General features: G+C 37.5%; 2 protein-coding genes across 2 annotated transcripts in view; one reads left to right on the top strand and one right to left on the bottom strand.

Moving 5' to 3' along the window:
• Positions 1-21,920, top strand: part of ZNF804B (zinc finger protein 804B) — a 387,118-nt gene that overhangs the window by 15,314 nt on the left and 349,884 nt on the right. The window lies entirely within an intron of this gene.
• TEX47 (testis expressed 47) lies at positions 13,819-14,580 on the bottom strand. Its single transcript, XM_036326999.1, has one exon. It carries the CDS (start codon positions 14,578-14,580, stop codon positions 13,819-13,821), a length of 762 nt encoding a protein of 253 aa, XP_036182892.1.

Genomic DNA, 21,920 nt, shown 5'->3' with positions numbered 1-21,920 from the left:
TCATCTTCATCAGTTATTGTCTAAATGAGGTCACACTGCAGATTTGAGACCCCAACACTAGACTTAATAGAAACAGAATTTATTTAATTTTATTTTTGGGGGGAGCGTACATTTTCAACAAGCAGCCCATTGGTTTGTTGTACACATTGACATTATGAAAGTATTGAACCAATTTCAACTCACCTTGATTTGAAACTCAGACGCTAGAGGCTGAGGAAGGTTTTGACTTGCTCACGCTCTGTCCTCTCCTTTTCCCACTGGAACGCCTGTGGGCATCCTCCATACTTCCCTGGTGCTCCAGACACCTCCCTAATGCCCCGTTCACACTCAGATAACAGGCAGGAAGCCCTCATTCTATGTCAGACGGACTGTACCAAAACAAACGTTTCGCACATTGATTATTTCATTCTTAAAACAATTTTCTTAAGATGTAGGCAGCGTTATCTTCCATTTTGCAGATGAGGTGAGGGTCCACATTTTATGAGTAACTGCCTGGCAGAGTGCAAGGGCTTGGATCCAGGACCTTCAGATTCCAAAACTCAGGTGTGAAAATCATTGTAATGAAAATTGACTATTCTAGCTCTATGCTGCCGTGACAATGTTCGTATTCCTTGGTTGAAATATAATCGCACTTTAATTGTTATTTCACATATCTATTTACCTTTCTTTGTTTTTGTGTTTTTTTTTCTCATCCAGGTAAATGCCAGCACCTGGGTGCTGCAGGGTCTGCAGGTTCGTAGGCACTCAATAAAACTGTCCCCTTGCTCATTCTTTTATTCATTTATTCAATCTTACTTGATTGGAGTGGTTCAAAATGAAAATATCAAGCTAAAGTAAACATGAAATGTGGGCACCTACACATATGGCAAAATTAAAATAAACTTTGGCAACATATTCATATATACAGCAGTCAATGTACAGCTATAATTAACTGATGTTCAGAGTTTAGTAAGAAACTAATGGTAAGAACTCTTATTATTGGCAACTGCACAAAACTATAAAGGCACTTTCCAAGAATGCAGTGACACCAATAATTCATGACAATTCAAAGTGAAGGAAATATTTCACAATTTTTATTTCACATAAATCACAAATAACATTATACTTTTCAAGGTGAAAACCCCAAATTATCTTTCTTCATAAGGGGAAATAAAAATGTATATTTTGCTTCCCTTACCATCACATACTTTCTTATTTTTTTCATATACTAATTCTGTACATAAGTATAAATATTAAAGATGAATTTATGTCTAGTAGGTGACAAGGCACAGTATTGTGTATACCTTATTCCTTGAGGGACATACAATTAAGCAACTGATTTCTTGTTAGAAGCATATATTGGAAGCAAAAATCAGAAAACCAACCTAAGTCCATTCCCATCTTATTAGAATTTGAGCTTTTTGAAATAATAAAAAAAATCTTCATAAGTATAATAAGCCATTTAATTAAATGGTGGTGTGATTTTCTATTGTTCACATTATTACTGAAGAATATAAATAGTATATTCCCAACACAAATCAATAAATCTGAATTAACTGAGCAGAGTTCCGTGAATGGGCATTTAAGCATTTATCAAAGGGTAGCTCAGATTCTTCCAGAGGAGATTAAGACCAGCAGCAAAAGTCCTGAAGGACTGACTCTGTGCTTTACCTGCTAGGAGGTTTTGTAGACCGTCTCTAGACTACGGGCTCCTTGCTGCCAACGCATTGCGAATCAGCAGCTTGACTAATTGATCTGACATCCCTGAGGTCTCCCTAGGCTGCCGGTCAGAAGTCAGACCGCTTTATATTCCTGTCACAAAGCTTGTTGTCATAACTGCATTATGGAAATTGCCGACTTGCAGAGCATAGGCTCAACTCTGACAAAGTCAACATGAATTTATTGAGTTGCTGGTTATTTTCACATATGATTTATCTCATTTACTATTTGGGTGCTCATTCAGTTTATAGCTGATAAAACTGGGGCCCATAGAAGTTAAATAACTTTTTCAAGATCACGGTCTTCCAATGTGAAACTAGAGCTCTGATAGGTTGCCTTGAAAAATGTTTGTCACACTGCTAAGGAATCGTTTGCTTCAAGAGGGAAAAAAAATACACTTTGACTTAAGCAAAAGAGAAGAATTGACTATTGGAAGGATTCAGGAGGGAAAAATTGCTACCAGGCCTCAGTCAGGACTGGGAAATGGAATAATCGGGAGCTGAGGTGATTGTATCTGGATTCCCAGATAGCCCATCTCTGTTCAGCTTCAGCATTTGCTGCCTCACAAATGGTCTATCTCTGCTCCTGGTGGATAATGACTAGTCCAGCCTGTGTGCTGTGTGTGTGTGTGTGTGTGTGTGTGTGTGCGCGTACACACACACACACACACACACGCACGCACACCCATGGTGGCGGGGGCGTGGGGGAGAGGGAGAGGGAGAGAGAGAGAGAGAGAGAGAGAGAGAGAGAGAGAGAGAGAGATTGAGTTGCAGAGAGAATGAGTCTGTCGTCCCTACACGAAACTATGGGAAGAGATACTCTGTGAAAACTACATGGGCAGGTGCCCAGATGGGAGTCAGAGTGGAGGTAGGGACGACATCATTGGTGGAGAAATGATTGGCGTTATTTACACAAAGCCTTTCTTGTACTGCACTGTTCAGCTTTTGTAGTTAAGTCCCCGATTCTCCCCCTTGACTGGGAGCAGTTTTATGAATCCTAATCGGCTTCTCTAGTTTGGGTTAAGAGGGTTGTGTATATACACTGACATTTCTATCTATCTGTATCTATAATTATATTCCAAATGTGCACATTTAATTCTATTTATGCAAGCATTTTATTCCTGTTAATCAACTGGGAGTCATCTTTATTAGAGATATTTTGGAGTGTCTTCTATATAATACAAAGGGGAAAACATCATCTTTTATTATTTGTAAACTAATTACTTGTGCTTATTCAACTATCATTTGGTTAATATCAGCAAGAAGAACCAGGTAATGCCGGAGATAATAATGGATGCTCTGTCAGCAGATTGTGTCTGCCTGCAAGCTGTGCATTTCCAGCTTCCCTGCCATGGTACAATACCCTGAGTAGACATCTTTTGCAACAGAAGTGCACGAGTGGCCCTCATGTGAATTTTGGGAAATATTCTGTATCAAGAATAAGGCAGTAGCAATGTAGTCTTCATTTCACCAGAGGGAATAAGGAAGAGGTGGGCGATGTCTAACTCTTGCCTCACTATCAATCAGAGCTGTGCTTTGTTAAGTCTCTGCTTGCATCATTTTCCTCACTGAACGACTAGGCTGGAACAGATAACATCTAACGCCCTCCTGGCTCTAGTATCTGTGGGCTTTCTGAATCCATAATGTCTCAGAGAGATGATGGGCATGTTTCTTAATAAGGAGTCAATCGTGAAAATAGTTTCTGATCATTGTTGAAGGTGGGTGATGTACTAGTATACATGGGCTTATTATACTGTCCTCTTTTGTGAATGAAACTTTTCAGAGAGACAGAGACAGAGAACCATAGCTATAGAAAAGGGTGGCAATAATATGGAAATAATGTCAGGAGTAGATGAAATTTGATTATCTTTTCCATCCTAAAAAGTACAATATGTTAGTTTATTTTAATGAGTCATGTAAACATGAAAGGCGATATAGCAATAGAATATAGTGGGAGGCAAAAATAGAGAAATTGGAAAGCCTTGCAAGTCCCCTTGAATCATTTCAGTTGAAATGCTTTATCATTTTGTTAAGAATGTCATATAAGAAGTACTTATAGTCAAGTTTAATGAATATACATTGCAAAGATAAATGGTTCATGAATTCACCATCATTTTGGATTATGCATTATTGCCCTTTAAAATCATTAGTTTGGAAAATTGAGACTTGATTGTAATTTGCAGTTTCCTAGCATGCCCTGACCAGGCAAAGAAAGATGCAATCTGGATAAGGGCCAGATTTCAGAGCTGAATTTACAAATGCAATGTGGTTGGTCCATAAAGGAGATAAAGCACATAGCATAATATGCAATCAACTATAAAAGCTTGACCATGAAAATCCCAGTGGAATAATCCAAAGTTTGGGCTGTAACATCAGAGCTTACAAATATTCTAAAGTCATTTTCTGCACAGCTAGTTTTCTTCTAGAGATGAGCATAATCATTTATCTAAACAAAAGTTTATTGACCATTCTTTTCCAGAACTTACACACAGTCATTTGAGGACTTTCAGTGTACAAACCCATATCTTTGCCATTTGAAACTCGGTAGAACACCTTTCCCCTCAAGTTTTGATTGGATAGTTAATCTCACATGAAAGGACAGATTCCTTCCTTGGAACCAAAAGACACTGTTGGTCTTCCTTTCTGTAAAAATTTCAGAATTTTAATCGGGTCCTTTACATTCCCCAATTGACTGCAGATTCACTAGCAACTACATAGCCAAACTTTCTGAAATATTGCTTATACTTGTTCTATTTTCTCACCCAACTCTCACTCCTTAACCTACTGCATCCTGCTTCTGCCTCCACTACACTACATAAGTCACTCTTTCCAAGTCACGAATGATCCCCTTGTCATTAAGTCTACTTTTTAGTCTTTTCTTACTTGACTTTGAGACAGCTACCAATACTGCTGAGTACTCTCCTTATGAAAAGCTCTTTCCCTTTGGCTTCCATCACACTGTCCTCATCTGTGTCTCTTTCTCTGCTTCTGGGCAATTTAAATTAAAAAATGTCTTAGAATTCTTTGAAGGTCCCTGTTCTGCCCTTGGCCTTCCCAGGGGTTTTGAAGTACTGTCTTCTCTGTTCCCTTATGTGCCTGTGATGGGTGATAGCACTCCTCCTGAAATCTTAGTCATCGTCTATATGCTGATTTCCAAATCTCCATCTCCATGCAGACTTTATCTCCTGAGATTCAGGGAAATACAACAAACTCTCTACAGGATATTTAATATTGATGTCTCTCAAACGCCTCAAATTCAGCATGCTGGGAACAGAAAACTTCATCTCCCTTCCCAGCTGTCTTCCAGGATTACCTGTCTAGGGAAATGGCACCACCACCTGTCACATGTTTCATCCTTGACTCCTTCCTCTTCTTTACATTCTCTGCTTTCAATCAGATACCAAGATATCTGACCTATTTCTTGATTTTTTGTGCCCCTTTTTCTATTCTTATCATCATTTTTGTACAGACTTCCTATCATCTCTTTCCCTGATTACTGTAATAGCCTCCTATCTATCTCATCTAGCTTCCCAGTTCTCTTCCAATCTCTTCTCCCCAGTTCAGAGTGGTTCTTCATCATGCATATCTAGCTATGACATTTCTCTGATTAAAACACAACTGTGTCCCATTTGACTGAGATGAAGTCATGGTACTTATGTGGTCTTAAGTGTCCACATCAGCTGGTCCCATGCTTAACTATCCCTTTCACCTCTTACAATTACCCTTTATATTTCAAATGCTGCCTGGTTGAAATTCTTTCTGTTCTTCCAGCGTGGTATGACTCTCTTGCCTTTTGGTTTCAGAATATCCCTCTGCTAGAGTATACATATGTATATAGCCGGGAACACTTCCCTCCTACTCCTCGCCTTTCATTTGGCTCACTTCTATTTAACTTTCAGAAATCCTTGTATCTTGTATCCGCCAGAGACAGCCTCCAATCCTCTAAAGTAGGTCAAGATAGGAAACCATTGACACTTACATATCCATGATAATGACACTTATTTTAATTGTTTAATTTTCGTTTATGTGTTTGTGATAGAGAAAGATAGAGATTGCATACTCTCTATGGTAGAAGTCATGTTCATTTTCTCATGATTGCATTGCAGCCCCGAGCCTCCATGCCTAACAAAGTTCATATTTGCTGGATGGCTAAATGCAGAGAGAGAAAATGATTCAGTGTGTGTCACGTTGTCCCACAACCAACTGAGAGAAACCAGAGTAAGCCACTTCAATATAATGCCAAATGTCACATTTGCATCTAAATTTTTATTGCGAATGGAATAAATGATATGCACATGAATTGGTGGGGGCGATATGGGGCCTTTTATGTGTTTGTGGTTTACGTGTCCACTAACATAAAGGAGGCAATAGATAATCATTGAATAGTTGTTTTGAATAACTTTCATTTGACTAAGGGAAGGAATTAAGTGAAATAAAGTGTTGCTGATTTTATTTTTGGCTCCATTGAATGCAGACTTAAGATTAAGGGGAGCTCTGGTGAATAGTGGACTCAAGGTAATCTTTCAGATAATTTCTTCTTCAGCTTAATATGTTTTATTTCATCAAACTGTTTTTATTCACTTTTCTTTCCTAGAAGTTGTTATATCAGAAAATACATATTATAACTTAGCCATTTCAGCAAACTATGATATTTAATATAATGTGTGTCCTCTATACCTCATCCAAAGTGAGTGCTAATGGGAATACCAAATAAAAATTGTGCCCACCTGATGTAGCTATAATATGCCAGTAATTAAAAAGTACAATCTTCCCCTACAAACTTCATACTGCTTGTATATGTCGGAAAAACTAGAAACTTAACATATTTGATATCATTCTCTTCCTCAAAACCTACGCTTATTTACCTCCTGATTATCTCTCTAATTGGCCTCCTTAGATCCATTTCCACAATCATTAATCTCATTCAAGCTATAACCATCTCTTGCCAGAAGATTTGTAACAACTTACTAAGGGGTCTGTCTGCGTTAACATGTCTACTATCAATTTATTCTCACTCAGCAGCCAAAACAATTTGATTATGTCCTATTTAAAATCTTCAATGGCTTTCCATCAGACTTAAAGAAAAATGCCCTGGTCTTCACTGTTTCTTCTGACTTAATGGTGCTATGGAACTTGCTCTTATACATATTTAAATAAGTTTTTATTGATTTCAGAGAGAGGAAGGGAGAAGGGAAGGGATATAAATATCAATAATGAGAGAGAATCATTGATCAGCTGCCTTCTGCACACCCTCTACTGGGGATCCAGCCCGTAACCCAGGCATGTGCCCTGACCAGACATCAAACTATGACCTCCTGGTTCATGGGTCGACACCCACCAGGCCAAACTTGCTCTTTAGAAGTCCTAATCATATAGGACTTTTCAGTTTCCCATCCATCTTTGTGCTACAATAGATGCAACCAGGATGTGTTTTTTTTTTTAAAAGAAGAATGTTGTCATTGCCCACAAGTAGTGTCTGATAGGGTGGTTTAGTCATTCATTTAGACACTAGGCTTAATATTTTTAATAGAAACACATTAATCCTATCCTCTGCCTGCCTCATGGTAAGGCAGCATAGTCTATGATTTCAGACACGTTTTTAGATAACAGTTCAAGGGCTTCCTGGACTTCTTTATGATGTTCATAAATTTGATGATGTAGATGAGCAGAGTTCCCAAAAGTAACCAATTAGTTATTCAAGGGCACACAATGAGTTAGTGATAGAGCGAGTACATAACAAAGGTCAGTCATCTCATTTCAATGTCTTTGTCCATTATTTTCATTTTGATTTTGGCTGGAACACAGTATATGCCGAGGAATTATCACAGTATAGGATAAAAAGTAAAGAATCAAATAATTAAATATTACAAGGTATGTAGTTTTTATTTACAGTAAAATTAACCTGTAGAGTAGTCTATCATTTTTGTTTTCAAAAGGCAAAGTATAGCATCAACTGGAAAGAGAACGAGGAGGAAGGAGACTTGAGTGAGAGATCCCTGAGGAGGTCATTACTCTAGAATGAATTTTGGTCAAATGGAAATATATTCAATACTAAGACATTCAATTCTTTCTCTATAAATCAAGGCTTTATATTTAATGCACTATTTTTATATAGTGCCTTTAAAAATAGTGTCTTTGTATTTTAAAAACAGATCAGAAATGTGAACTATATAATTAAAATAGAATCATATTATAATAACCTAAGTAAATATAGATAATAGATAACTACTAGTCTTACCATGCACATATCTCAAAGAACAGTTAAGTGTGGCTAATGAAACAAGGAAACAAAGAACATAAAGAAAGCATCTTTAAAATGTGGAATAAAGGTTGTATTCCTTATTAGTAGTTTGCTCATATGCTCCAAAGGAAAGAGTATTTTTAATCAAATGAATTGGAAATGAGCTCTTATACTTGGCTCAGTGAATAGCAATATATAAATACAAAAGTTCAGCTGAGTCACTTCCAGAAGGTATTCTTGGTATCCTTCCAAATTAGGATGGAAGAAATTATTTTGTGAATAAAATGGAAGATTTCAGATAAGATGCAGCCACTGTATTTTGACTTGCTATTTTAAAAAACTTCATGGACAATGGCCCAAACCTGATTAATCACATAGGAACATTTTAAAGTATTGATATTTCACAACTATTTCAGTAAAAGTACCCTATAGAGAAATTCTTACAGATATTTTAAACAACTCTCTTTTTAAAAAAAATAAAATAAATAAATCCCTAAAGTTATAAATAAATTTAAAAATCCCATAGCAATTGCTTATAAGTTGCTGGCAGGGAAATGAGTGTGACGATAAACAACAGCAATATGACAGGGGAATTGCTTGAATGTCACACACAATGAGGGAAGAAAAGGGTTTCTTGAGTTTATTAAGATTCACACAGGAAGTGTAATTTGATGGATATGCAAATTTTTTCTAAGAGAAATAAGGAAGGAAGTTAAAGGCAAAAAGCATGGAAATATTGGGAAGCTGTTAGAGAAGAAAGTGTGAGTAAAGAGAAGGGTGGGCACAAGATGAGGCTAAGTAAGCAAAGATCAGAGAATTAAGACTTTACAGATTGTGATGAATTTTGCTTTTTATCATGGAGTTGAAATAAAAGCCACTGAAGAAGTCTGATCAGAGAACTAAAACTTATTGAGTGCTTACCGTATGCTAGGATCTTTACAGCATTGTTTCATGCAAAGCTCAAAGCCAATAATGTAGACATTTGTTATCACATCCATTTGTAGATGAAGAAACCCAGGGGCAGAAAGATGAAAACACACACACACACACACACACACACACACACACACACACACACACACAACACAAAACATTACAGCTCTAAAAAAGGTTACAGAGCCAGGTTTCAGTGGAGCAATTAGATACCAGAGGTGACTCTCTTATACCTTATGCTTTACTGCCTTTACCTTTGATAGTATATGGACTAGAAAGAGAGAGGGGAGGAAGAGGTGTGGGGCGCAGCTACAGTGTTTTGGCCAGGTTCAAGCCTCAGACTAATGCCCAGCTGGACGGCCGGGCCCTCCCAGCACAATCAATAGCCAACGGCTGTGGTTGTAAGTTTGAACCTATGGTCCAAACACGTAGCCCCACGTGCCTTGTGCTAGAGTTCAGGTGCATGTAGTTGAGTAGGGTTGGAACTCATGAGAATGCTGTAAACAACGTGATCACGCCCCTACTTTGCCTCGTGGCATCTGCTATAAAATAAAGACACGGCTTATGGGCACTGGCGCTGTCTCCTCATCAGGGAGCAGCATCCCACTGAGACCCAACTTTCATTTTCTTGTCTGTCTTTTCTCAATCCATTCACCCCCCCCACTCAGGGTCACCTTTGGCTGTAACAAAGAGGAGATTGGAGTGAGGGAGTAAGGTGGAGTAAGGTGGGCATGGAAACAAGGGCAGGTATTAGAAACTAGAGGCCTGGTGAACGAAATTAGTGCACTCCGGGTTGGGGGGGAGGGTCCCTCAACCTGGCCTGTGCCCTCTCACAGTCCGGGAGCCCTCACTCCTTACCGCCCACCTGCTCACTGCTCCTTGCTGCTCCTTAGTGCTACCATGGAGGCGGGAGAGGCTCGCGCCATTGCCACTGCGCTTGCCAGCCATGAGCCCAGCTTCTGGCTGAGCAGTGCTCCCCCTGTGGGAGCACACTGATTACCAGGGGGCAGCTCCTGCATTGAGCGTCTTCCCCCTGGTGGTCAGCGCACATCATAGCGACCAGCCGTTCTGGTCATTCCACTGTAATGGTCGCTTAGGCTTTTATTATATAGATATATTATTGATTTCAGAGAGGAAGAAAGGAGGAGAGAGAGATAGAAATATATATATGTCAATATATATGCATATATTGATTTCAGAACGGAAAGGAGAGGGAGAGAGAGACAGAAACATTAATGAGGAGAGAGAATCATTGATTGGCTGTCTCCTGCATGCCCTCCACTGGGTGATGGAGCCTACAACCTGGGCATGTGCTCTGGCCAGAATCAAACCCCGATCTCCTGGTTCATAGATCAACACTCAACCACTGAGCATTGCCAGCCGGGCTGTACTCTGCTTTTATGTAAAGTTTTATTGTAAGGAAACTACAACTCTCATTGGGTTGAGAATTACCTTGTGAGTCTTTCTAAGGTTTAGTGAGTCACATTTTTGGACACGATCAAATTAAATAGTATTTATTTCTGCAATTTATCACATATATTCAAACATACACACTCAAATGAGTGATGTTCCCTTTAAAGACATAATATTAGTGAGCTACATAGGAATCTCAATAATGCAACTATGTGGCTCACTGAAACATATTTGTGTTTCCCCGTAGAGGCAATATCACACTCTGTCAATATGTTCAGTGACAGCAGATCTTCCTTTGAGAGTGAGAGCAACATTTAAAAACAAACCTATCTATGAACAAAGATCGAATATCAAGTCACAAATCAAGTGGGGTGATCAAAAAGCTAGAGGTTACTAAAATATTTATGCTCCTTTTGATTTATACACCTCTTTATCTGCCATAAAAGAGTCACAGAACGTTTTCAGCAATGATGACTGGAATAAGTATAAACCCTCCTAAGGTGACTACTAGGAAGGGTAACTTTCATTTGAATAAACTCATTCTGGTGTGCTCACTAAAATAAAGAAATAATTATACAAGTAGCTTAATTTGTTTACAGTCACTTTTTATTTTCTAGTTATTTTCACAGTTGACACCTCATTAATTTTTTAAGTGTGAAATAACAGTATATTAAATCAGTAATGTTATTGCTTAGTATCTATAACTTCTTCAAAAATGACTCATATTTTTACTTTTTTTCCCCTTTGGATCAAAGAATTAATATTTTATTGATCCTTTTCACACCAAAATGTATTATAGACCAATAAAAGATCTATGCTAGGCAGTGTGGAGGATACAAATCTTACTGTTGCTTATATACTCCGGGACTAGTACAGTGCTTGGCCCTCGGTAAATATTTACCAGCAAACATTTAGTAAATATTAGTTTCATATATGAGTGAATAAATGATATTAAATTACCCATATAATTATTATATATAATAAAAATTATATATAATTAGATGTTATATATAATATTATTCCTGTTACATATACATTATTGGCCAAGACTGCTGATAATCATCCACCCAAAATTTAGAGGCTTACATCATCAACAATTACTAATGTTCCCAAATCTGCAATTTGGACAGGGCTCAGTGGGAATAGCTTCTCTACTTGACTGCTTCATGCACTGTCAGTTGGTCTGGTTTGAAATCCAGGCAGACTGGAGGGCTGGAGTCTGGAATCCCCTGAAGATTCACTCATTTACATGTGTAGAGGTGTTACTGGCTGTTGGCTGGGACCTCAGCCCAGGGATATCATCTGGAAAACTGCTGGGGTTGCTGACAGCATATTGTTTAGGTTCCAAGAGGTAGCATTCAAGTGATCTAGGCAAAGTAGATGGTGTTTTTATGACCTAGTCCTGAAGGTCACATGGATCACTTCTGTTATTCTCTATTGGTTAGGGCAATCACAAAGGTCATGGTGGATGTAGAAGCCACCATGCGATGGAGGAATGTTAAGGTCACACTGGAAGAAGAATATGTGGGATGGGTTATACTGTAGTAGCCAGTTTCGGAAAATATAACCTGCCATATTTTACATCTATTAGTATATAATTTTATTTATGAAGTGTACTTCTATTCACTAACTTTAGAAAACATTGTTCCCAAATAAAATTTGCCCTGCTAAAGGGATTCTATCTGATCCAATAAACATTTGTTGTTCATTTTTTCCTTCCTGTTTCTGCTCATTCTCTGTTCTCTTAAATAGGCTCCTCTGCCCTCCCAAACCTCTCCTCACATTCATTCAAACCTCAGACCAAGGCTTGCTTACTTCTTCATTAAGTGTTTGCCCTCTGCTCCCTCCCTCTCTCCTCCTCCCTCTCCCTTCCCTCCCTCCCTCCCTCCCTCCCTCCCTCCCTCCCTCCCTCCTCCCTTCCTTCCTTCCTTCCTTCCTTCCTTCCTTCCTTCCTTCCTTCCTTCCTTCCTTCCTTCCTTCTTCCCCCTCCCTCTCTCTCCCTCTTCTCCCCTCCTCTCCCTCCATCTAGCTTGCTCTCTCTCACCTGAAAAGCATTTACTCTTATCTCCACTCATTTTGTCACTAAATATTTACTATTAGTGGATGCTTGTCTTTTTAAAAATGTTAGTAAACTATATGTTCTTTCTTATCGAGAAGAATTACTTGTCATCTAAAATATACTCTTTCTGTCAGTAAATATAAATGAATGTAACTTCAAGTTGAGTTAAAAGTGGAAAATGCCATTCTGTATGTCAATCTATATTATAAGATGTAAAAGTAGAAATTGTCTTTCCTGAAATTTGATTCTGATATGAAACAAATGATGACAAATTATCTGCATATGACAAATTTGAGGTGCATACTGAGATTGTGTGTTTTTTCTCCCGAAGAGACTGAAAATCAAATAAGTAAAAATGAAACTAAAATAACAATATATTTCTCCATTAAATCCATAGCATTTCATAAGATGTTGAAGTAATTTTGCATAAGTATTACTGAAATAGTAAAGATATTAATTTCATTTAGTTTTTCAAACAAACTTCACCATTTTAAGTAGTGTAAAAAATTTAATCTGGGGGTAAAGGAACGGGAGACAAACTTAAAATAGGTCATATAGAAATTACATATAATTAATTGCTTTACAGGAAGTCACTGAAAAAATAACCAATTTGTTTATATTATGTGGAATCATTGAGAAATGCTCTTATGGAATCATTGAGAAATCATGTCTTATGTGCACCCTATCATATCCCTAGCACCTGACAAACGTGTCATATAAAAGGTGCACAATAAAAGATTTTGCAGAAAAAATATAATGCCTTCTGACAATATATTTTCTGGTTATTTAAAAAAGCTAATGTGTTCTTTAGTTTTATAATGGTCTCAGTATTCTTGATTTTATAGTTCAAAATATGTAAGATTTGGAACTATTTTCAAAGTTTAGGTTTTGTTTTCTGAATTCAGGAATCATATAGAGATTACTCCTCCATTTGTGCTCTTAGAGTCTTTACTACATACTGCTACTATAATAGTGATCACATATGAGATTTTATCATACTGTATCATGCTGTATCATATACTCACTATTTATTTTTACACATACTTTCCTCAAACCTTAGATTGCAAGAAACTCAAGGTATTTTTGCCCTAAATTGTGTACTCCTAGAACAAAGTGGTTTTCCTAAAATTTGATTCTGTGTGGTAGCAGCTGCTCATTGACTGTTTAGAGAATGAGAATGTGAATCAAGTGTTTACACTTTTGCATAGTTTTATTTAATAAATTAAGTTAAACTGTTAACCTTTCAGAACTTATGAAACCACTCCACCTATTCACATAACATATTGAACTTAATATCAGAACAGATACATTTTCAACATACCTTGTAGACATTTGTATACTACCTTTGTGTATATTGTGGTGTTCTGTTTCTTTTTTTAAAGAAATGAGTAACTTTAGAAATCTTTTCTTTTTATTGAAGTAGCACCAATTCCTTAGGAGATTTGACCACATCTCTCACATCATCACTTCCAGCTCTAGAAACGGGAAGGAGCAGGCCACACCACCTCAGTATCCAAAGTGACGTGAATGGGTCTATTATACATGTTTATGAAAGTTTCTGGTTCCATGAATTCTTCAGATTTGTATAAATACTTAATTATTTGTTCTGGGAGGAGTAATTCAGGTGCAGGTTGGTGCAAGCTCTCGCCCGGTCCCTTTACGCCCACTTTAAGAGTCTTAAAAAAGTAGAGTGCTAGTTTATGCGTCTGGGTGAGAAACTCAGTGATGACCTCTTTCAGGGACTGTGACTGTGTCACATCGTCCAGATACATGACTGGCACTTTGATGACCACAACATGCCATTGCATGAAGATCCTTGTTGGGATGTTATGGGACACGACTATAATTTTCATCCCTTGGATAAAATATTCTCCTCTATTCTTTTTATGGTTAATATAATCTAAAAGAATACGATAAAGACTACCACTGGAAGACTCAAGGATATGCAGAATGAAAGTACGATATATGAGCAGCAATCCTGTTACTGCTTCTCCTATGTGAGGTTTTGCAATTGACTGAAACACTTGCTCATAGTATTCAGTGACATCTTTTTTTTCTATGTTGTCTCTTGTCATGGCCACTAGGAACATCCTATCAAGAAGGAATTTCTTTAACTGGAGTCTTTGCTTTTCTTCCTGAAAATGCAAGTAATTGTTTCGTGGAACTTGTGGTGGCATAATATTTTCCAGTGGCAAAGGTCTTTTGGTGCTCTTTTGGGTATGGCTTGAGAAGGACATGATGAGTCCTAATTATTCTTCTAGATGATTCAAATGTTTAGCTTATTTCAATATTTACACCATCAGGGTACATCTTCAGTGAGGATCTCTTATTTCTATTTATTCTGACAAAAAGAAAAACAGTTTACTCAGTTTGTCAAATACTACTGAATAGCAAAATCCCTTCCCAGTGTTATCAATAAACAATGCCCTGGGAATGAAAGATTATTAAAACTAGACTCAAACTATGGAGATTTTTTAAAAAGTCTACAGTTAAATAACTAACACTTGCATCCTAAGAAAAACTCTGCAATAAACTGGGAAGTAGGGAGAAGAGAGAAGTTGATCTAGAGACGCTCACTCTATATTGTTTGCATTATTATTTTCCTCTTCAATTTCTAGTTCATTTTTTCTCAATCCCATCCTTGAGTCATACACACATATACACAGAGACTGACATAGAGATAGGAGAAAAGCATGTATATATATTTTTAATATATATATATATAAATTATATATATATCGAGCGAGAGAGAGAAAATATACCCACTGCCAGTCACTGACAGTAGCATTGGCATCACATTAAACCATCTTTTCATTTATGTAATGGTGACTACAGGTTGTCCTTGATTTGTCATTCCTTTTTTTAAATACTATTTTATGGTGATTTACCTATTTATTTTATAGTACTGATCAAAAGTATTTTTTTTAAATGCAGGGATCTCTCAGGTCCCAATTGTCTTATTTAACCTTTATTCAGTTACAGTTAATAATGAAAGTTAATAATATTGATTGGGTAACAATGGCAAACCTTGGAAATAACTAATTTTGATTCTTTGTTTTTCATTCTATCAACAAACCTCAGAAATAGCTTTTTCATTTTCTTTTTTCTTTCTTTTTTGTTGTTGGTGCGGGTGGGGAGTCAAATTAAAAGAAATTCCTTTACTTTTACAAATATTTTCCTCCATCCAGGTCAACTTAACATTTTTCTTTCTTCAAGTACTTCTTTCTTTTACTTGTCCATGAGGTGCTTATATCCTCCTCCATCACTCTTCCAACTGCCAGTGTGCTGGGGGTGCTCTCAGCTGTCCCGTGTTCTATTCTGATTTTTATAGTGACCTAGTGAGTCAGAATGTCAGTTGGGTTAAAGGGGCAGAGAGCTCTGGCAACTTCCATTTCTCGCTTTAATGAGGGATCTCAACAGATACCTCAATATTCCAGTAGAGGAAATGAGAGCTTCTTTTCCAGAATGGCTTCTCTTTAGACGGGTGCCTTTGTGAGTCAGATGGGGGGCAGGGGGACTGGATATGTTCCTACACATATTTTTTTTGTCCACAATTTAGAGGAGAGAAAACTACTGTTATATGGCTTGAGTATGATTCAAACATGCTCTCAATAATACCCTTACTCTAAGGTAAAGACGTATTTATGAATTAATTAAAGACTATTAATAAGAACACATACCAGATTCTGTGTAAAGGTGACTACTGCAGGCATACCTCAGAGATATTGCAGGTTTGGTTCCAGACCACCACAATAAAGCAAAAATCACATGAAAGTGAGTCACATAAATATTTTTGTTTTCTCACACATATAAAAGTTATGTTTACACCACATTGTATTCTATTAATTGTACAATAGAGTATGTCTAAAAATGTACTTACCTTTATTGAGCATAGGTAATTGTAAAAAATAGCTACCTATCATCCGAACATTTAACTAGTCGTAATCTTTTAGCTGGTGTCTTACCTCAATGTTGATGGCTCCTGACTGATCAGGGTGGTGGTTGCTAAATGTTGGGGTGAATGGCAATTTCTTAAAATAAGACAATAATGAAGTTTGTTTTATCAATTGACTCTTCCTTTCATAAATTATTTCTCTCTCTAGCATGCAATGCTGTAGGCATTTTACCAGAGTAGGACTTTCAGTATTGGAATCAACCCTCTTGAACCCTGCTACTGTTTTATCAACTGGCTTTGGGTAATATTCTTGATCTCTTGTTGTTATTTCAAAACTCTTCACAGCATCTTCACTTCATAGAGTCAGGAGTAGATTCCATCTCAAGAAACCACTTTCTTTGCTCACTCCTAAGAAACACCTTACCCATTCAAGTTTCATCATGAGAGTGCAGTAATTCAATGACATCTTCAGGCTCCACTTCTAATTCTGGTTCTTTTGCTCTTTCAAACACTTCTGCAGTTACTTCCTCCCCCAAAGTCTTGGATCCCTCAAAGTTATCTATGAAGACTGGAATCAGTGTCTTTCAAACTACCGTTAGTGTTGGTGCCTTGATCCCTTCTCATGAATCACAGGTATTCTTAATGCTACCTATAATATTGAATTCTTTCTAGAAGGTTTTCAACTGAGTTTGCCCTGATCCATCAGACAAATCACTGTCCCTGGCAACTATTCCCTTATGCAATATATTTCTTAAATAATAAGACTTGAAAATCAGAATTACTCCTTGATCCAGGGACTGCAGAAAGGAGTGTATTAGCAGGCATGACAACAACATTAATCTCATTGTACATTTTCACCAGACCTCTTGGATGGCCAGGTACATTATCAATGGGCATTATTATTTTGAAAGGAATCTTTTTTCTGAGCTGTAGGTCTCAACAGTGAGCTTAAAAAATATATAACAGACTATAAAGTAAACAGTCTTTGTTCCATTTACAGAGCACAGGGGCGGTGTAGACTGAGCATTTAAGAGCCCTAGGGCCTTCAGAATGGTGAAAGAGCATTGGCTTCAACTTAAAGTCACCAGCTGCGCTAGCCTCTAACAAGAGGGTCAGCCTCTCCTTTGAAGCATTGAAGCCAAGCATTAATGCCTTCGCTCTAGCGATAAGTTCTCAATGGCATTTTCTTCCAATATGAGGCAGTTTCATTTACAATGAAAATCTGTTGTTTAGTATTGCCACCTTCATTAATTATTTTAAGCTCAATCTTCTGTATTACTTGCTGCAGCTTCTATATAGCACTTGCTTCACCTTGCACTTTTATGTTATGTAGGTGGTTTCTTCTCTTAAATATCATGAACCAGTCTCTGCTAGTTTCAGACTTTTATTCTGGAGCTTCCTTACCTCTCTCAGCATTCATAGAATTGCAGAGAGTTAGAGCCTTGCTCTGGATTAGTCTTTGGCTTTAAGAGGATATTGTGGTTGGTTTGATCTTCTACCCAGACCACTAAAACTTTACATAGCAGTGGGCTATTTCACTTTCTTATTTATTTTTTTGTTCACTGGGTTATCACTTTTAATTTCCTTCAAGAAATTTTCTTTTGCATTCACAACTTGGTTGAACTTTTGGTACAAGAGACCTAGCTTTTGGCCTGTCTGGGCTTTCAACATGCCTTCCTCACTACACTTAATCATATCTACCTTTTGATTTCAAGTGAGGAGCATGTAATCCTTCCTTTCATTTGACCACTTAGAGGCCATTGTATGGATATCAATTGGCCTAATTACAATATTGTTGTGTCTCAGGGAATAGGGGCCCCAGGAAAGGAAAAGAGACAGGGAAACAGCTGGTCAGTGGATCAGTCAGAACATACACATCATTTATCAACTAGAGGCCCGATGCACAAAATTTGTGCAAGGGGCTTGGTCCTGGCAGCTGTGGTGGCTTGCCTTGGCCCTCACAGCCCTGGCTTCATCTGGAAGGTCATCTGGAAGGACATCCGGAAGGTTGTTTGGCTGTCTGGTCTTATTGCATATTAGGCTTTTATTGTTATAGATTAAGTTTGCTGTCTTATATTCTTATACATGGTTCATGGCACCCACAAAACAATAGTAACATCAAAGATCACTGATCAAAGATCACCATAGCAAATATAATAATAAGGAAAAAGTTTTAAATATTATGAGAATTACCAAAATCTGACACAGAGACATGAAGTGAACCCCTAATAAAGGAGCTTAATTGTGATTTTTCTCCCCATGTGTGTTTTTTGTTTCATCAACCTAATAGAAAAATAATATTTCATCATTATAATTTCCACATAAACTATACAAAGTATCACTAAACCATCCCTTCTTTAAAAGAGTGATAATCTTGCCCTGACCAGGTGACTCAGTTGGTTGGAATGTCCTCCAGTACCCAGAAGGTGGTGAGCTCGATTCCTGGTTAGGGCAAGTACAAGAGGCAATTAATTGATGCTTCTCTCTTTGTCTCTCTCTTCCTCTCTCCTCTTTCCTCTCTCTCTAAAAACCAGTAAAAAAATATCCTTGGGCAAGGATTAAAAAAAGTAATAATCTCTTAATTGATGTTGACCTAAAATATATGAAATTGTCATTTCTATAATTTAAAAACGATCTGATATTGACAGTCTTTTGTGATCCAACCTAATACATTTAGAAAACACTAGTTTTTACCACCGTATATAATAGTTTGACCTTCATTTTCCCAATGCATTTTTCCATTTCTCGATGCATTTTTAGTTGTTTGGTTGCTTCTTCCAAATTTTAGTTTCATTGTCACATGGCTATCTGAAACATTTAAGGGCATCTTACTTTGTTTCCTTGAGTTTCATAAACCATACTCTTAAGTGTCAAGACTAAAGTTTTGAGCAGATAGAAATAGAATCAACACGTAGTTTGATTGCCTGGTGTATATAATTAATTTTAATTGTGTACTCTCCTTTCAATGGATGATCAGCATTTGAGTTCCCAGATGCCATAGTCTTTGTGTTTTATGTATTAAGGAACAGTTATTTCCCCTTAGGTAGTGACTCAAGCAGACCTCTTCTGTCTATCCAATGAAATAAGGAGACATCATGTTTTTCCAACCAGACTAATCTGTTTAGAGCAGATATCTATGTTCAAATAATTGCCAAATGGCAGGACTTGAATTAAAACTTAAGCTGAGGAGTCGTTTTTGAATTATTCTACCTATCTACCCTTGTTATCCAATTTATCTCGCATAAAAACACAACATATATTTGTAACGCATTTCAAGCAGCGCACCTTAAAGTTCACTAGATACTTTGTGCTCTGGTTTTATTATCCGGAAGCAAATGTTACTGAAAATACAAACTCTTAGTGTCCTTTTGTGTTCATAAGGCAGATAAAAAGGATTAAAAAGATTAAACACTATTAACTTATTATTTACCATGTGCTACATACTAGATGTTTTTACTTATATTAAATCAATTTAATCTTCACAACAACCCTATATGATAGATACAATTTTGCCTACAACTTATAGACAATGGAATGAAATCATGGGGTAGCGAAGTACCCTGTATACATGAACCATCCTCTCAATAACTTCCCCTCTTTCCACCCAGGGTAGAGAGAGGAGGAATTATTCCCTCTCCTTATCCTTTGTCACAATGTCATTCTTTGCTCCTCTATGACATGACGATTCCTTTGGAAATGGAGGATAGTATATGGTTTGAATAAAATAATTTTAAAGGAAAACCCCTCCATCATACCTGTGATTTAACAAATTGATGTACTGTCTTTATCTTTTCAATCATCTCAGATTTATCTACACCTTTGGTGTGCCAGATAATATGATAGGCTCTGTAAGAGACACAATCATGGAAAACACCTGGTTCCTAATTCTAGGAGGTTAGAGTCCAGTAGGGGTGATTAGATGTCCATGAATCACCACAGCACTGGAAGAAATAGAATAAATGCCAAGTGAATGACATTCGGTGTTGTGGAGACATTGTGGTTGGGGTTTCTTGGAAAGTTTAATGAAAGAGTTCTTGTTTGGGCATGACTATCGGGGAATAGAGTTGGGGAGTGGCTCTGTGTATATTCCATGGATTTATTTCTTTAAAGGGTCAAAATTTGCATTAAGTGAATTTGATTTCTGGTTCCTGGAATACCAAGTCCCACTTTGACCTTTCACTTGTGCTCATGTACTAGAGAAACAGATAAAACTCAATCTAAAACATTTCCATCACTTCACTAACTTTCTCTGCATTTTGACATTTCTAAATAATCAGTATAAGAGAATTCATGGTCTAAATAAATTGCTAACAACTAGGAGTGCATACATTAACAATTAAGTAGACAAAATATACCCAATTTAGCAGAGCAAACCAGAATGAGATTAGTACCAAATCACTAGCTATTTGAAGATTTATAAAAAAGGAAAGCCAGATTACTTTCTCCAGCATTGCTTCTTTTTTCAAAAAAATATATTTTTATTGATTTCAGAGAAGAAGGGAGAGGAAGAAAGAGATAGATACATCAATGATAAGAGAGAATCACTGATTGGCTGCCTCTGCATGCCCCCTACTGGGGATTGAGCCCACAACCTGGGCATGTGCCCTTGACTGGAATTGAACCTGGGACCCTTTAGTCCGCAGGCTGATGCTCTATCCACTGAGCCAAACCAGCTAGGGCCCCACATTGCTTCTTTGCCCAAAACATGGAGCACTGTTTGGTAATTGTTTAACAAGGAGAGCACCGGCTGGGAATATTTTGTTATTCAACTCTAGCATTTAACATATGTCTACTATTTGTAAAAAACAAACAACAAAAACCAATAAGTGCCACATACTATAGAGATATTCTTGTGAAACAGATAATATATCTGCACATGAAAAATTCAGGTCTATTAGTGGAGCTTAACGTCTCTACAATTACAGGGGCTGGAGAGAAGAAATGTTATATTAGTAATAAAGTCATAAACAATGAACGTCGGAACCACAAAATGCTGGAACAATTAAACTTGGCTGGAAGAACTAGCATTTAAACTGGGCATAAAAATATGTGATTTGTGGGAGAGTGTGTGTGTGTGTGCGGGGCGTGGGGGGCAGGGAAGGTGTGGAACAGACTCTGTCATGTTGAAGCATAAAGGCAGAGAGCACTTGTTACAGAGCTGGGAAATGTGGCATTGCGTTATGAAAGTGGCAATTGTCTGGTTTGTCTCAAGTGTAAACCACAGAATCTTCAGGTTTGTTAAAGTGCAAATTCCTGCACTCTAGCCTTAAAGGGTCTGAGTTAGTTATCTTAAAGTGAGATCCTTAAAGTGAGGTCCAAGAACTTGCATTTTTGATGTGTTCTCCCAGTATCTCTACCTATTTCACTTTAAAGAAGAATGGGTTAAGTTGTGGTGGCTTAAAGTCTGGCTACTAGTATCACCTGGTGAGGAATTAAACAAAAAGAGCCAGCTCCTGGTTCTTATTCAATTAGTGCGGAATGGAACTCGGACGTCTATTTGTGAAAGCCCCTCCATGTGATTCTAAGGGTAGTTTGGAGTAGAACTGCAGACCTAGGCTAGTGGGTGAGCGGAGGGGAGGAGTGGAAAAGGAGAGGAAAGGAAGTTGCAGCCAGTGTGTGGAGGATTCGGATGCCATGCTCAGAGGTTGGAATTTTACTCTTTGGGTAGTAGGGGATCACTGG

The sequence above is a fragment of the Myotis myotis genome, unplaced genomic scaffold, assembly GCF_014108235.1.
Source record: "Myotis myotis isolate mMyoMyo1 unplaced genomic scaffold, mMyoMyo1.p scaffold_m19_p_11, whole genome shotgun sequence".
Classification (NCBI taxonomy): Eukaryota; Metazoa; Chordata; class Mammalia; order Chiroptera; family Vespertilionidae; genus Myotis; species Myotis myotis.
Note: the sequence above shows the minus strand (reverse complement) of the source record. Positions and strands in the feature narration are given on the sequence as shown.

What these genes read in the sequence shown, in the direction of transcription:
- TEX47 (XM_036326999.1), bottom strand. Translation starts at nt 14,580, where the DNA reads ATGTCCTTCTCAAGCCATACCCAAAAGAGCACCAAAAGACCTTTGCCA.